General features: G+C 48.5%; 1 protein-coding gene across 5 annotated transcripts in view; it reads right to left on the reverse strand.

The window, feature by feature from the left end:
• Positions 1-15,995, reverse strand: part of Mical3 (microtubule associated monooxygenase, calponin and LIM domain containing 3) — a 197,566-nt gene that overhangs the window by 86,809 nt on the left and 94,762 nt on the right. For all 5 annotated transcript variants that reach the window (XM_026788025.1, XM_005365151.3, XM_026788024.1 and 2 more), the window contains exons 8-16: positions 15,726-15,983; positions 15,422-15,537; positions 11,406-11,532; positions 9,909-10,005; positions 7,193-7,340; positions 5,003-5,199; positions 2,311-2,423; positions 2,152-2,214; positions 946-1,119 (exon numbers count right to left, since the gene is read on the reverse strand). In XM_026788025.1, coding sequence (XP_026643826.1) covers positions 946-1,119; positions 2,152-2,214; positions 2,311-2,423; positions 5,003-5,199; positions 7,193-7,340; positions 9,909-10,005; positions 11,406-11,532; positions 15,422-15,537; positions 15,726-15,983 — 1,293 coding nt within the window. The remainder of the gene's footprint in view (positions 1-945; positions 1,120-2,151; positions 2,215-2,310; positions 2,424-5,002; positions 5,200-7,192; positions 7,341-9,908; positions 10,006-11,405; positions 11,533-15,421; positions 15,538-15,725; positions 15,984-15,995) is intronic.

Consider the following 15,995-nt stretch of genomic DNA (forward strand, 5'->3'; position numbering starts at 1 on the left):
TTCCGGACACACAGGAGTGACAGCCCGTGAATATGGGGAAGAAAGAGAATCTCCCTGTCCTGATGCTCCTTCAGGACCAGGGAGCGGTGCAACACACTTCAGAGAGACATTTAAAACGCCAGCCTCTTCTCTTTAAAGAGGCTTAGTAACATTTGCAGAGCAAAGGAGAGACGGCGTGATACGGACACTCCAGGCCAGGTGCTGTCAGACTCTGACACGTGACTTCTGCCTCCAGCCGTCTCCACCTAATGGCCCGTGTTCCTGGAACAAAATCTTAGCTCACAGAAGCAAGAACGGATATCTTCATTATGTTATCAAAGAAGAGAAGGAACTAAAACATCCACCACAGCTAGAGACAGTGAGAGCACAGTGCGCACGCTCCGAATGTGAGCTGAGAAGACACGGGAGTAAGCCGTGGTCAAAAACAAAATGCGGAACCTAAGGAAGTGTCCTCAGAGAGGTCGCCACCACGAAAACAAGACTGTCCTGAGAAAAAGTCCAGAAAGAATGTGGAAAAATTAGAAGAACTGTAGGAGCCTTAATCACCTCCATTCCACTTTTCAGACTTCCTTCAGGAAGTCATATTTGTCTTTTCCTTTCCTTGGGATGGTCTATCATGTAGCTCAAGCTAGCCTTGAAATCACAATCTTCTTGCCTCAGCTCCCCAAGCACCGCTTCCACACCACGCTTCCTTTGTAATTCAAGTCTGTGTGCGTGCGAACATATACATGTGTTTACAGTCATCCAGACAAACACGTTTCAGACTTCTCTGCTGATAGTGGTCATGGATTCCTCAGACCTGAGGTGAAGCTAATGTAGCCCTGAACGCATGAGCTTCAGAAGAGCAAGCCTGGCCCAGGAGTCCCGGGGCCTGTGCATGGCTCATCTCACTGCATCAAGATCGCCCCTGATGTGCCGTCTGGCGCACTGGGAAGCTGCGCTTACCTGTCTCCTCACGCCAGTGGACTGTGCGGGCGCATTCTCTTCGAACTTGGCCAGCAGCTGGGTTGCCATATACTTTACTTTGTTCTGGTTCCCAATGGCAGCATCCATCCGCCTGTCCGTCAGGGTGCTCACCAGGGTGGGTCTTTCTCCTCGGTAGCTCCGGGGAGGCTCCTCCTGCCCAAAGGAAGGCACCCAAGAATCAGGATGGGACACAGGGAGCCGCTGATGCTCTTCTCTCAGTGTGTGGGCAGGAACTGACCAGCAGCTTTAGGTGGCTTAACTAGCGCTCTGCAAAGTTGCGATGTGCAGAATAAGCAAGATCCTAGGATGCAGGGCACTGCCACAGGGCACAGGGACTTGTGCTGGCATCCCCAGATCTCAGCAAAGCCACTGATTCCACAGTGAGAGAGCGCCAGGGCACATGTGTGTGCATATTCCCTGCTAGTTTCTGGAAAATGAGATGAAGGCAAAAAGGACAGAAACTCCCGTGAGAGACGACTATGTAAAAACCTAGCAATACCAATCGGAGAATTAATAATTAAACCAGGTGGCCAGAGAGATGGCACTGTGGTTAAGAGTGCTTACTGCTCCTGCAGAGGACCCAGGTTCTATTCCCAGCACCCAAAGGAGACAGCTCACAACCACCTGTAACTCTAGTTCCAGGGAATCCCGTACCCTCTGGTACCTGCACATAGATACTGCATATTGTGGAAGGAGCTGCGGTGGGCTGCGTTCCCGCCCAGCTCGGCACGGCTAGCTTTATACCCGAAATAATTACACGGAAACTGTATTTTTTTAAACACTGCCTGGCCCATTAGTTCCAGCCTCTTATTGGCTAGCTTTTACATATTGATCTAACCCATTTTTAATAATCTGTGTAACACCACAAGGTGTGGCTTACCAGGAAAGATCTTAACCTGCGTCTGTCTGGAGTGGGAGAATCATGGCGACTGCCTGACTCGGCTTCTTTCTCCCAGCATTCTGTTCTGTCTACTCCGCCTACCTAATTTTCTGTCCTATCAGGCCAAGCAGTTTTCTTTATTAGTTAACCAATGAAAGCAACAGATAAGATACAAGACCCACCTCCATCAGCATATAAACTCACACAGGCACACAAACATACACACAGAAATAAACAAACCCCAAACCCTTAAACCATGAAGGACAATTCAGCGCACCAGTCCTCTCAACCGTGATAAGTCTTACCTCTTCCGACTGACTCGTTTTCCTCCTCTTCCCAGCCCCATCCGAATCCTTTTCCTTTTTATCCTGCACCAAGAGAAGACACAGACAGCGTGAGCCTGGTCACCTTCCTTGGCCATCAGCTCTGCAGCCACTGTGAATGTAACTCAGGTGTGCACAGACCTTGGGAGAGCGCTTCCGAGAGATGGTCTGGCCCAGCTTGCTCAGGAAGGAGATGGGGGATTTGGTGCTGGCTATCAGGACGGCTTTCTCCTCTGCATTCAGGTCCAAGGTGTCTGTGGACAGGAGTGAGCAATGTTTACCTAGGATGACACTTCAGAGTCCTGACCAGGGGCCTGGCAGGAAGGAAGCTCCCAGACTGTAATGGGTTATCGACTAAGACGGAGCATTCCTCTCCATAGGAAACACCAGAAAGGAAATGCGTGCACAGGTCTAGACACTCTCTTCTCCATTCACACACACAAAACCAACCACATTCCTTACACTCGGTTGCAGCAACCCACACTTCTGCTCCATAAAGGCTGGACTCTGCCTGTGGCTACCACAGCAGACTGGTGAAGCTAAATTTTGATAAAGAAAACTTCAAGTTGGGGTGGTGGGTTCAGAGGTATGAGACCTGGGGCTGTCGGGTTTTGTTTGGGTGGGGGGAGCTTCAGAGGCTATGTTCTTAGCTGGGTCTGAAGAGGGTTCTCAATGAACAGGGCTACTCAGCTCAGGGTTGGTGCTGTAAAAACACATATCCAGTTAGGCAAAGACACAGGTGCCTATAGGGTATATGGGCTTGAAGACACCAGGGGAGAAGGGCACCACTAACTGAATTCCAATTATTATTATTATTATTATCATCATCATCATCATCATGGGGGGAGCACACATGACCCAAGCATGTGTTGGGGTCAGAGGGCAGCTTTGTAGGATCAGTTTTCTCCTCCTGCCTCTCTGTGGCTTCCAGGGACTGAACTCAGTTTATCAGGTTCTTACTGTCTGCTGGTAAGCACCTTTACCCACTGAGCCATCTTGCTGGTGGGAATTCTGATATTATACTCACAGCAACAGCAATTTTGAGACTAGTAATTAGAACCGATAATGAATCGCTAACATTTATTTATTCAGCACTCACTTGCCATTCTTGGCACCAAACAGCACTATTAGATACCCATCACTCCCCATTTACACGCAGGGAGACTGAAATTCAGCAATCTGCCCAAGGGTGAAACGTGGAAACACTGGAACAAAACCCAGGTGAGACACTGCCTACACGCTGAAGCACTGTGCTTTTGTGACCCTAAGGGGTGTCCCAGGTAGCTTTGTCAACTTGACATAAGCCAGTGTCATCAGAGAGAAAAGTCTTGATTGAATAACTGCCTAGATCAAATTGTCCTGGGGGGGGGCTGTCTTGATTATTCACCAATACAGGAGGACCAAGCCCACAGTAGGGGGCACTACCCCTAGACAGGTGGCTCTGGGTTGTCTAGCTGGCCTGTGAGCTGTTGACCGCCTTGGAGGGTTACTCAGTCTAGGGGTGTAACCCGCCTGGCTGATCAGTTATTCCAGGGTCACGGAGAGGCACTATCTGGAAGATAATGGGAGAGAGAGAGGAAGGAGGCCAAGCGGGGTTTTTGTCAAAGCCTCCGTTTATTAGAGACAGGGTTACAGCTTATATAGGATAAGGAATTTGGGGGATGGCCACAGGAGCCTGGACTCTTGCTGTGTGGTTCACATTGGTCACGTAGGCCAGGAGGTTACGTTCAGTCAGGTCACATAGGCCAGGAAGTCACAAGCTGACACACCTAGTTCTCTAGATAGTTTGGAATGTGGGGCAGGTTCCGCTAACAGATAGCTCCCTATTAACAGCTAATTGGGTGTGGGGTAGGCTATGTCAATAGAACGGTTCTTAATACAATTGGGGGTGTGGGGTTCTCTGCAGACTCCCCAGGGTGATGGTTCCTGTAATAATTTTAGGAGGAAACGGCTCCTGGCAGTGAGCAAGTGAACCAGATGGTAAGGTGGCAAATAGCGTTCCTTGATGGTTCCTGCTTGAGTTCCCACCCCATCTTCCCTCAGTGATGGATTGTGACCCGGAACCCTCTCCTCCCCTCATCTGCTTTTGGCCAGGGTTTCATCATAGCAGCAGAAAAGGAAACCAGAACAGGTTGCAACAGGAATACTTTTTGTAGCCCTACTGAGTGCTAGCTGAGGACCAAGGCAACATTTGGGAATCTCTAAGAGGGAGAAGGTGCAAGGGAAACTGGAGAGGGAGAAGCTACTGAGAACCATAAAACCCAGCACTACAGACACTGGGACCGTGAGAGAGCGCCAGGAGACATCATGGCAGGACACTGACAGGAGAAATACCCAGGCCACAAGATGAGAAACAAAGGCACGTAGCCCTAGTGTGAGGAGCTTGTCTGATGTTCATGAGACCTCAGGAGCAACCACACACACACATACACATACACGCATGCATGCACCCACACATATGCACACAAACTAAAAAAAAAATGAAAAAGTAAATAAAGAAGCAAGAAACAAGAAAAGAACTTGGATTGGAAAGACTCTTTGCCAGGGCGCAGGGTCATCTGGGCAGAGTCCCACCAAGAGAAGCAGTATCACAAAGTACTTCCAAGTGCAGAAGGAGTGGGTCTGAGAGAGGCTGGGGGAATGCGCAGAGTCAATGAGGTACACTTTGGGTAGATGGGTTCTGCACACTTAGTGGTAAAATAAGAACCGGTTTGAAAACAGTACAAGGTTAAGAACACAGGGCTGAGACACAGCATATGAAGCGAGGCTCTAGGGACAGCCCTGCTGACCAGGCAGGAGGCCAGGAACCCAGCCCAAGCCCTCAGGTCCTCACCGCTGGAAGAGAGTGAGTCCTTGAACATCTCGTAGAACTGCGTGAGGTACATCACCATGGAGAGCTTGTCGGGCTCCGCCACTGCTGCCATTTCCTTGCCGGTCATGATAGGAGAGATGCCCAGCTCCTTCTCAGCCACGTCGAAGGCCAACTGGTTATTCTTCTCCACGTTCTGCTCATCCAAAGAGTCGAAGTCTCTGAGAAGCATGACAAGGAGAAGCGGATCAAGTAGGGCTGACTGCCCCCAAACCAGAACACCATGCCTGCGCCACTGTCATTTCCCAGTCCCTGCGGTCCAGGGAGCCGGGCGGCATCCCTGGGTCAGAGAGCAGGTCGGCTTTTCTTGACCCCTTTCTTCCCTTCTGGCTAAGAAAACCCACAACACTGTTGGGGAAATTACTGGAGAGCTACCCAGCGAGATGACCGGGGAGGGGTGGCGGGGGAGAGACAGTTCGCATCTTACTATAATGTAAGCTCTGGATGGGAACTATCTTAGCGTGTGTTCCTGCAGGCCTGTCCACAGACACATAGGAAACTAATGTCCGACAGTGACACAACCCTGTCTGGACAGAGTTCCCAATGTCCGGGGCTGCCGCTTGCCCCAACAGTTCAGGGAAATTTTACCAAGCTTTCTCTTGAGGGGAAATTCTAAAACCTTCTTCAAAATAGTTTTCCACCCCTGAATCTCCTGAGCTTTCCCAGCTCCCTTGATTCATAAACACCAGCCCCCACGCCCCCGCCCCCCAGGTTTTAAGCTCTTGCTTAAGGACAGCTGAGGTTTTTTTCTCATTGACTTCACTATCCTGGCATCCCTCACTTAGCATTAACCTACTGACCTCATGGAATTTTTTTTCCATTTCAAACAAATTACTTTTCTCTTAGATTAAGCCTATTAAACCAAGAGCACTCACCCTGAATATGGTCCAAACCTTGCTGAATCACGCACGCCCTCACTGCTTTCTGATCTCCCTCAGGCCTTCTTCAGGCCACCTGCCCATGCTCTAAGAGGACCCCTCTACCATCTCCAGCTGCTTCCCGACTTCCTTCCTTTCCTTTCCTTCCCTTTGAGATTGAACTGACTACCCCTCCACCCTGGTCATGCCACATGGCTGTTCTTCCTCCTCACCCCGATACTTTCATTTACTTTTTTTTTTTTTTTTTTGCCAACCTCAGCCTCAGAGGTCATTAGAAATTTACCCCTTCTTTAATTTTGCCTGGTTGAACCTAGAGCCTGGCTGATGTCTGTTGATCAAGAGCCACGCTCCCATCTCTCCGTATTTATTTATTCTTTTTAGCAGACAGTTTCAATCTGAAACTCGACTCTCCTGCATAAGCGGCCTGAGGCTGAGATGGTGGGCATGCCTGGTTACAGTTGTTTTGTTTTGTGGTACCGGGGATCAAACCTGGAGCCTTACACAGACAGGGTCCTCATTGCAAATCCACCTCTTGCATCATTAGCTTGCTAGCATCACAAAATAGGGGCTGTGTCACTTAGGATTTCCTTAACCAAGCATTAGAACAATGGGGGAAAACCTGGGCCCTTGAGTAGCCCTAATGATAAAAAAGAAGGCAGCCAAGAAAATCCACCAGGTTCTGCTGCTGTCTCTGAATCTGTTTGGCTTCCATAGTAACAAATGCCTGGGGGTGGGGTGAGGTCTGAGTGCTTTGTTCACGTGGCTGACCCAAGAGGAGTGAAAAATGGCGACCAGAGGGATAGTAGGTAAGATGACGTTCAGAGAAGCTCAAGAGCGCACTTGTAAAAAATATAATCTTTAGCAGAGAAAATGCCCAAGACCATCATAAATCAGGTACGGACCTATTGTCTTCGGTTGGGTTGAGCTAGCCAAGTGTTCCAGCCAGGTTTCCCTTGTGATCAATCGCATCTGAGAGAGAGCTAGCCAAAAACCAAGAGTTCAACTTGGGGCCAATAAACAGAGTTTTCCTTTGTGCAAAGTTAACAGGCCCAAGTGGGTGTTAAGACTAGTTTTTGACCTTCTGAATGCTACGATTTTTAGAGCTAACTTTTTTTGGGGGGGTTGAGTTTAAAAGAAGTCTAAATAAGTCAAAATCCTGGCCTTCTAGAGAGCGTTTTACAGTGCAGCCATACTAGGAAGAAGCATAAACTTTGCATAGGGGGCTCTGGGACCCTTGGTGAATACAAAATTAAACACGAAATTGGTCAAGACTTACATCAGATCAGGGCGGTATCTGTGGATGATTGCACACAGGGCCAGTCCGCTTTTCCAAGACATGGTGAGGTCTGTCACATTCACCCCTGCATAGCCGTCGGTCTGCCTTTGACACCAGCCCAGCAGTTTGCTTGAACGAGCTACAGACTCTAAAACAGTAATAACAATTACTGAAGTGTGCTCCCCGAGTAACACTGACGTAGCATACGCTTTGCAGTACACAGATCCAGTCTGAAAAATTACTGAAAAAAGTCAGTGCTATTTTTGGAAGAGAGGCTCAGCATGAGTTTATGTCACTGGTGCCATGGTAGCACCATTTTAGGCACCGACCTATCCGATTCCAGGGTCAATGGCCCAGACAGATAGATCTGAGCAGAGTGACAAGGGCCTGCCACACGGAAGTCATGTTCCAGAGCTCTCGGGGAGACAAGCAGATGGCAAAGTGCCACCTACTGAGCTGATACCTCACTGGCACCAGAGTCAAGATGTCCCTGGAGAGTTGCCTGGCAACAGGCTGAGGAAGCCTTTTCCTCCACAGCAACACCTGGGAGATTAGATCAGAAAAGGTTTCCTCCATGATACCTTAAACCAAAAGCAAACAAAGCCTTTGTCTCACTTCCTAAGGTCCTGACTGCCAAGTGAAGAGACTCTGTAGGGTGACAAGGCCAAGGCCACATAGGCCAGACCAGAGCAGTTCTCTAGACCCAGGGGAGTGACCATGTTGCTAATATGTGTGCCAACGATCACATGTGGAGACGACAAGGCTAAGAGACACACAGAAGTTTCCTGACTCACTGGCATTTCTTCCTCAAGAGGAGGTATGCAAACACTGAAGAGCCCATGAGCACTGGTCTGCGCTTGAGCAGTCTGTTCCAGATTTAGCTTTGTACTAAGTCACTTCGTGATTCGTGAACAGATGAGTTAAAAACATCTCTGATAGGAGTCTCGCTGAGTCTCACAGTGACAGCATGACAGCATGGTGTGAGACAAGGAACGGAGCAACAAATGGAGCAGTGCTTCTGGTGCCGCTCTTGGCCTTGACAGTGACCCGCTCAGGTGTTTCCCGTGTCTGCACATCTACCCGCCCCACATATATGGGGTAACCACAGAAGCCCAGGTGAACACGGAAATGGCAAGAAAGATACATTCTCTGCTCTCAAGGGGTTGACACCCCAGGGCAGAAGAAGAGGATGTTATAACTTACCTGTTAGTTTTCACATCTACCCTGACACCTCACGACCGTGTTATTAAACTATCCAAGATGGAACTCAAACCTGTGCACCTCCCACCTCTTGTTTGGACTGATGCAGCAAAACCACACCCATCTACCCAGTGCCTCTCAGGACAATCAGCTGTCCCTGGCCACCCACTGTGGTGCCTTCAGAGTTTTAATATTAGTGACAATGACAAACCTATTGCTGTTTCCAGGCACAGCAGGCCGAGCACTAGCAAGTGCCATGCCAGAGACCTCATGACAGCAACCCGAGAGCTGTGCTGTTCCTCCCAGATCAAAGACAAAGAAACTGAGGGTCTGAGGTTCTGGCTGATCTGCTCAAGGTCACACTCTTTGAAGATGGCACAGCTTAGACTAAGAGCTGCTTGTGTCTGGCCCCGACATCCAGGTTCTGCTGTGATGGTGCTGTCTCAGGGCCTGGATGAAAGGTCACCACGTGTTCTCTCCCAGAACTTGAGTGTGTGTGAGAGTACCCAGGAACGTGTGTGCACTTGGGCATTCTTTCTCACCCTCTCCAGGATCTGTAACTGGCTGTTGTAGGACACTGTCCTCCAAGTGTGGTCATCAGAGCAACTGGGATTAATGGCAAGCGACCTTTACGGTCAGGGCTGCTGACCCCTCCCCCCCAGGACGGAAACACCTCCCTCCCCACTTCACACAGCGCTGCCCCAGCTGCACACAGGCTCAGGAGGTGCTGGAGCAGAGAGAAGCAGAGGCCTAACTGAAGAGATAACTCCAGCCACACAGCTGTGAAGTCATCAGCTGTATGAGACTTCAGCCATGTGGACATTTGGGGGTCACCCATGTTCCTGCGGGTACGCTTAGTAACTCACTGGGTCACAGAGCTAAACTCGAGGACTCATTACTTTGTCTACGCCCCAATGGGCTGGTATCTCAGTGGCTACTGGCTGAAGGAGCTCCCGCAACATACTGTTGGTTCCCTATCTGGGACAAACAAACATTTGCTTATGTCTCCCTAAGAAAAGTTCATGAAGCAATTTACCTCTATACTTTTTGTTTGTTTCTTTTTTTTTTTTTTTTTTTTTTTTTTTTTGAGACAGGGTTTCTCTGTAGATTTTGGAACCTGTCCTGAACTCGCTCTGTAGACCAGACTGGCCTCGAACTCACAGAGACCCGCCTGCCTCTGCCTCCCGAGTGCTGGGATTTAAGGCATACGCCACCACCGTTGGGCTTTACCTCTACACTCTAACACTACCTTAGACCACAATACTTTCCTGTGTGTGTGAGGATCGATCTGTGCGTTCCAGAAAGTGTAAGCAACAGCCCCGAGTTCTATCCACTGCAGTCACTGGCAAACCTAACCCAGTCATGACATAAAAATATACCCTGGCAACAACCTAATATCCCCAGAGGGTAAAACCACTGGCAATAGCCCAGGGCCTCTGATAGTACTGTGGTCAGGCAAGGCTTGACGGATGACTGCAGACTTCTTTAAACAGGTTAGACCATTGTCGGAGCTCACCATTGCGAGTCAGCTTGGGAGTGGTTCGGGAATTCACCAGGTTCTCCATTTCCAGATGGATATCTTTTGTTTCTCCGCTATCATACAAATGGCGCACCTGGCAGAAAGTTGAAAGGTCGAAAAGGAACATCAAACCCCAAATAGCAAATCCCCACTGAAAAGAAACAAGCTGGTAAAGTCTATATATTTATTTTTACTTTCTGGCAGTGCTGGGAGTCAGGGTCAGAGTCTTGTGTGGCTAAGCAGAGCTATACGCCCATGGTAAAGCTTAGATAGAATCTACATGATGACCTTAGCGCTTTAGTGGACTGGGGTTTTGACACACAAAACTTAAACGAAGCAGCTGTGCTGAAAAAGTAAGCAGCTGGCTTTAACAGTCCCTCTGGCCAGACACTGCCCACCTTCAACATATTTATAAACACTGCTCAGACACACAGAGAAGCCTGGAGACATCAGGCAGAAGGTAAAGAAGAGAGCCCTCTAGAATGCAGACAAACGTGGGAAGGAGGCTGCTTCCTGATGCATCTTACTCCCTGGGACTGCTATGCTCTGGTGGATGTCATAGGAAAGGCGGCTGTGCAGATTCTAAAGGAGTCAGGACAGAATCTAGGCTAACACTATCGACAACGCTTCTGCTCACAGACAGCACCTTAACCTTTCGCGAGAACAATCGCGTCTGCCTGACGATGATGCTGTGTGTAGGCAGGTTACCAACTACACCCCGCAGGTGCAGAGCTGAGGCTCTGAGGAAGCCAAACAACCTGGCTGAGTCTTGGCTGATGGGTGGTGAGCCATCAGTGACGTCATCCTTCCTGACCACGGAACCAGTCGGGGCCTTTGCCCTGCTCTGTGTGGTCTGGATTAGAAGGTGTAGGGTGAAGTTCTGGGTCTTTCGTTTTTTTGTCACTTCTGATCTTCTACAAGTCAATAAAATGACTCTACTTAGCTAGACATGGTGACTCGCACCCGACCATAGCTCCAGCACCCAAGAAGCTGATCCAAGAGGATCATCGTGAGTTCAAAGCCAGCCTGGGCTATGTAGTTAAGTCCAGGTGTGCTTGGCTTACAGCACATTCAAGTCTCCCCACTCTCACCACAAATGCAGAACAACCGACCAACAAACAAACAAACAAACAAAAAAAGATGGAAGGATGACTCTCTGTGGCCCAGCTGCTGAATGTGGTAATGGGAAATAATATCTACTTTCAACAACACAGAGATATCAACTTGGATTACTTAAAGTGTGTGCTGTATAATAACAAACATAGCTACACACATTCCTATTGGAATATATACTGTATAATAACATACACAGTTATACACATTCCTGTTGGAATATATACTGCATAATAACATACATAGTTGTACACATTCCTGTGGGAATGTATGCTGTATAATAAGACAGACAGCTATACACATTCCTGTCTTGTCTACTGACCAGAGTTGAGCATCTAGAACACGGGGCAAGGAGTACATAACTGACAAGAAGGCTCTTACCTGGCTTGGCCGAAGGAAGTTGATATTAATATTGGGATACCTAGTGACAGGGTCGATGCTATACTGGCTGAAGTTTTTGCTCACGTTCTCAGGGGTGGTCTGAGGCAGCAACCTGTAAATGCTTTCCCTGCAATGACATACAACAGTGTGCTCACATGCTGTGACTAGGACCAAATTACCCCACAGATTAGCAGTCATCCTGATGAATCTAGCTAATTAAATCAATCTCAGCGCTTCCCTGCAGACCCAGCGTTCAGTGACTCCATGGACCTGGATCAGGGAAAAGGAAGCGCAGGGACAATTCTGTCGGAGGTGGCAAATGGCGCTAATTCAGAAGGCTGTTGTGTAGTGTGCTGATATTTACTATGGTTTTTAAGAAATTGAAAAGGATCCTATGGCTAGCTAGTGTGGGGTTAGTGAAATGCATAGTGTGTCTTGTCCTGAGTCCTATCCCCTCAGTCACCCTTTTTGAACCATCCCCCTCAGTAGCAGAACATTTCATCTAAAGGATGAAGGATACTTCCAAAACATCTGTTAGCAGAGGTTACTTCCTCAAAGGTCACCTGCTGGAAGTCAGGTCACCTGCTGGAAGTCCGGTCCCCAGCATGGTGGTAGTGAGGTGGTAGATGTGGTAGCTCACACCTACAATTCTAGCACGCAGACAGGGGAATGCTTTGAGTTCAAGGTCAGCTGGGACTGTGGAGTGAGTACTAAGCCAGCCTGGGTTACAGAGGGAGACTCTTATCTCAAAACACAAAAACAAAGGAAAAATGAGCTTTGCCGTTACATCCAGATGCATGCCTTACATTAACTATCTAAAATGACAGACGGTGCTGGCTGGTTTTTATGTCAACTCAACACAAGCTAGAGTCATCTAAGAGTAGTGAATCTCAATTAAGCAAATGCCTCTAATAAGATCAGGCTGGGCGTGATTGATGTGGGAGGACCCAGCCCATGGTGGTGCCACCTGGGCTGGTGGTTCTGTAAGAAAGCAGGCCAAGCAAACGAGGAGTAAGCCAGGAAGCAGCACCCCTCCATGGCCTTGGCCTCAGCTCCTGCCTCCAGGCTCCTGCCCTGCTTTAAGTTCCTCTTCTGACTTTGATGATGATCAGTAATGAGGAAGTGTAAGCCAAATAAACCCTGTCTTCCCCAAGATCACTGGTCACAGTGTTACCACAGTAACCCAGGCAGAAGTTAGGACCAGGAGTGGGGAATGGCTGTGACTGGCCTGACTATGCAGATTTTGGGGGAAGCATGGAAGACTGGTTCTCTGGACTAGAAAAGCAGCAGAGCACTGTAACCAGTTTAACGGCCCATTCTACCAAGAGCTTAGAGGACAATCACACATAGAGCAATGTGGATTACCGCAGCCCAGCTCAAGAGGTTTCAGAAGGGAACAATATTCTCAACTGGGTTAAAAGCCATTTTTTTTTCTCTTTTTGTGTCCTGCAGTTCACATTAATTCTTGCAGCTAGTTGTATTCTTCATCAACTCCTGATCCACTGCTAAAAGTCATAAAAGCCATTCTTGTAATATTTTGGAAAGAAAGAAAATGAAAGAAAGGTAATCCTAAGAATGTGCCTGAGGCTAAATTGCAGAGTTCTATACTAATATTACTGGTAAAAGAGATTTCAAGATAGCCTACTATTAACTCTGTCACGTGGTTATTAGTAACCAGTCTTTTTTTTTTGAGACAGGGTTTCTCTGTAGCTTTGGTGCCTGTCTTGGAACTAGACCAAGTTGGCCTCGAACTCACAGAGATCTGCCTGCCTCTGCCTTCCGAGTGCCCGGCTTAGTAACCATTCCTATGCAGGTCTACAATGAAAGAGAACAACAGGGCAAAAGAAATCCAAGACATACAGTCTGAGCGGAAAGGGAGCACAAGGAAATTTAACCAAGTTCTTGGCACCAAGAACTGTGCTAAAAGAGATAAAGAGAGACCTGGTATGAAATGGTAAAAAGGGAGTGGTCCCCTCAGGGCAAGGTTCCACCCAGCTAGCCCCTCAGCTAAGGAAAGGAAAATGACTAAGGAATCTTCTGCTCCTAAAAGGAAACAAATCAGTTTATGCAAATGTAATGGAGGGAGGAGCCAGGCTCCATCCCAAGTGGGCAGCCACACTAGGAAATACCAGCTGCAAAGTTTAGGGTTAGGCTCTAAAGTTTAGAGAGTCAGGAAGGATGCTTGAGTAAAGGTGTTGTGGGATCTTCCTCTTAGGTTAAGAAGAGCTGTTGAGGCCTGGCTACGGCAGGGGAATGCCTGCAAGGAGGCCCTGAGGGGCCATGTGAAGATGTAAAAGCGAAGCCTGGACTATGCTGGAGATCCCAGAGCCTTGGGCGGTCTTCCAGGGAGAGTGGCACACAGGGAGTGGAACCAGCCCAAGAGAACACTTTGATATTAGATACAGACTCTGTCCTCATTATATCCCTGTTCAACCTGCTTTGAATGGTAATAGTAATGTATAGTCTGTGCCACTGTATGTTGGAAGTATGTAATTTGCCTTTTGATTTTACATTCAAGAGACTGCCTTCATCTCAGAAGAGACAGTGGACTTTTAAAAATGCCGAGACTGTGGTTGCTATGGGGATTTCTGAAGTTGGACTAAATGAATTCTGCATTACAATATGGCCACAAGACTGTGGGAGCTAGGGACTGAAATGTGGTGGTTTAAATGAGAAGGGTGCCCAAAGACTCGTTTGTCTGAATACTTGGTCCCCGGTTGGTAGAATTGTTTGCGATGGCTTAGGAGATGTGGCCTTGTTGGAGGGGGTGTTACCAGGAGTGGGCTTAGAGGTTTCAAAAACCCGTGCCATTTTCATTTAGCTCTCTCTCGGCTTCATGCCTCTGGATCAGATGTGAGCTCTCAGCTGCTGCTCCAGCGCCATGCCTGCCTGCCTGGTGTCGTGCTCCCCACCATGGCCATCACGATAGCCTTCTGAAACTGTCAGCCCCAAATAAACTTCTTCTTTTATAAGCTGCTTGGTCATGATATTGTGTCACAGTAGAAAAGTAATAATATCAACTATCAGAGAATAATATCAATTATCAGTTTCATCCAGGAAATCTCACATTTCTGGTTCTCTTAGTCAGGGTAAACAGCAAGTAAATCCCAGTGTCCCCGCCTCATTTACAATCATCTGTTTCCAAACATCTGACATCCAGGGGTCCAAGAAATGTTTACAAGCATGCTGGGGTTTCCTCTTCAGCTAGTCACTTCCAACAGTGCATGTTTCCACTGTGAGCACGCTCCCACTGCAAGCACATTCCCACTGCAAGCACGTTCCCTCTGCTAGCACGTTCCTACTACAAGCATGTTCCCTCTGCTAGCACGTTCCTACTACAAGCATGTTCCCTCTGCTAGCACGTTCCTACTACAAGCATGTTCCCTCTGCAAGCATGTTTCCACTGTGAGCATGCTCCCACTGCAAGCACGTTCCCTCTGCTAGCACGTTCCTACTATAAGCATGTTCCCTCTGCTAGCACGTTCCTACTACAAGCATGTTCCCTCTGCTAGCATGTTCCTACTACAAGCATGTTCCCTCTGCTAGCACGTTCCCACTGCGAGCATGTTCCCTCTGCTAGCATGCTCCTATTGTGAGCACATTCCCACTACAAGCACGTTCCCACTGCAAGCATGTTCCCACTGAGAGTACATTTCCTGTGCTAGCACGTTCCCTCTGCGAGCAGGTTCCCACTGTCACACTGGCCTATGGAGCATGGGTGCCAACATGCTGCTTCTGTGTATTTGTTCATGTAATTATTAAAAGGTGTCAGGACCAAGTCAGTGGTGCACAAAGATGCAGACAGCATGTGCCAACAGTAGACGCTGTCTGAGCAGGGTTATGAGGTTTCTATGATTTTACACAACAGTGCCGTCCTTGCCTTTCTCTACTTAGACAAGAAAGCATCTTTAAAAAGAACAACTGAAAACGAGGGAGGAAGAACTTGCACACGGCTGAGGAGCAAGCAGCTCAACTCCCCAGTCCTGAAGGAGGCACCCATGGCTTCTTCCCATTACCTCTCTGCCAGGACTTCCAAGGGGCTGGTGCCCAGAGACCAGCTTCGTACCATCCAGGCAGAGTCCATAGCAGCCAGAAAGCCCCGGGCTATTCCTGTTCCCATTGGCCAGAAAGGCTGCAAAGGAGAAATACACAGAATTGAAGTAACGCACTATTAACAGAGGAAAGTGCCCCAGGCATCCACCATCGCTGTTCTCGTAAGGGAGTCTCTGCTCACCCACAACCTGAACACCTGGACTCACTCATTATCTCCCTTTTACCACTGCCTCTACCACTTAGTTCTCTGCCCCTTTCGGTACTCACCTCCAGGAGGCTGTCCCCAACCAGAGCTACTAGTAACTGGTGTCCATTTTGTTCCCGTACCAAGGCAGCATTTTCAGAGGCGTACATACAGGTAAAGTCAAACATGGCCACATCAGGCTGCCCGTAGTGATTGATGGCAAAATCCAGAGAAGGCAGTTGCTGCTGGGTAGAGAAGTCTGCAGCCTCCCGGGCATAGTTCAGCAGGGCCTCCTGGTCCACATTCTCCCGGGAAAGTAATAGCTCTGTGTCTGTGTAGTCCTGTCCAGGAAG

This window comes from Microtus ochrogaster, unplaced genomic scaffold, assembly GCF_000317375.1.
Source record: "Microtus ochrogaster isolate Prairie Vole_2 unplaced genomic scaffold, MicOch1.0 UNK1, whole genome shotgun sequence".
Classification (NCBI taxonomy): Eukaryota; Metazoa; Chordata; class Mammalia; order Rodentia; family Cricetidae; genus Microtus; species Microtus ochrogaster.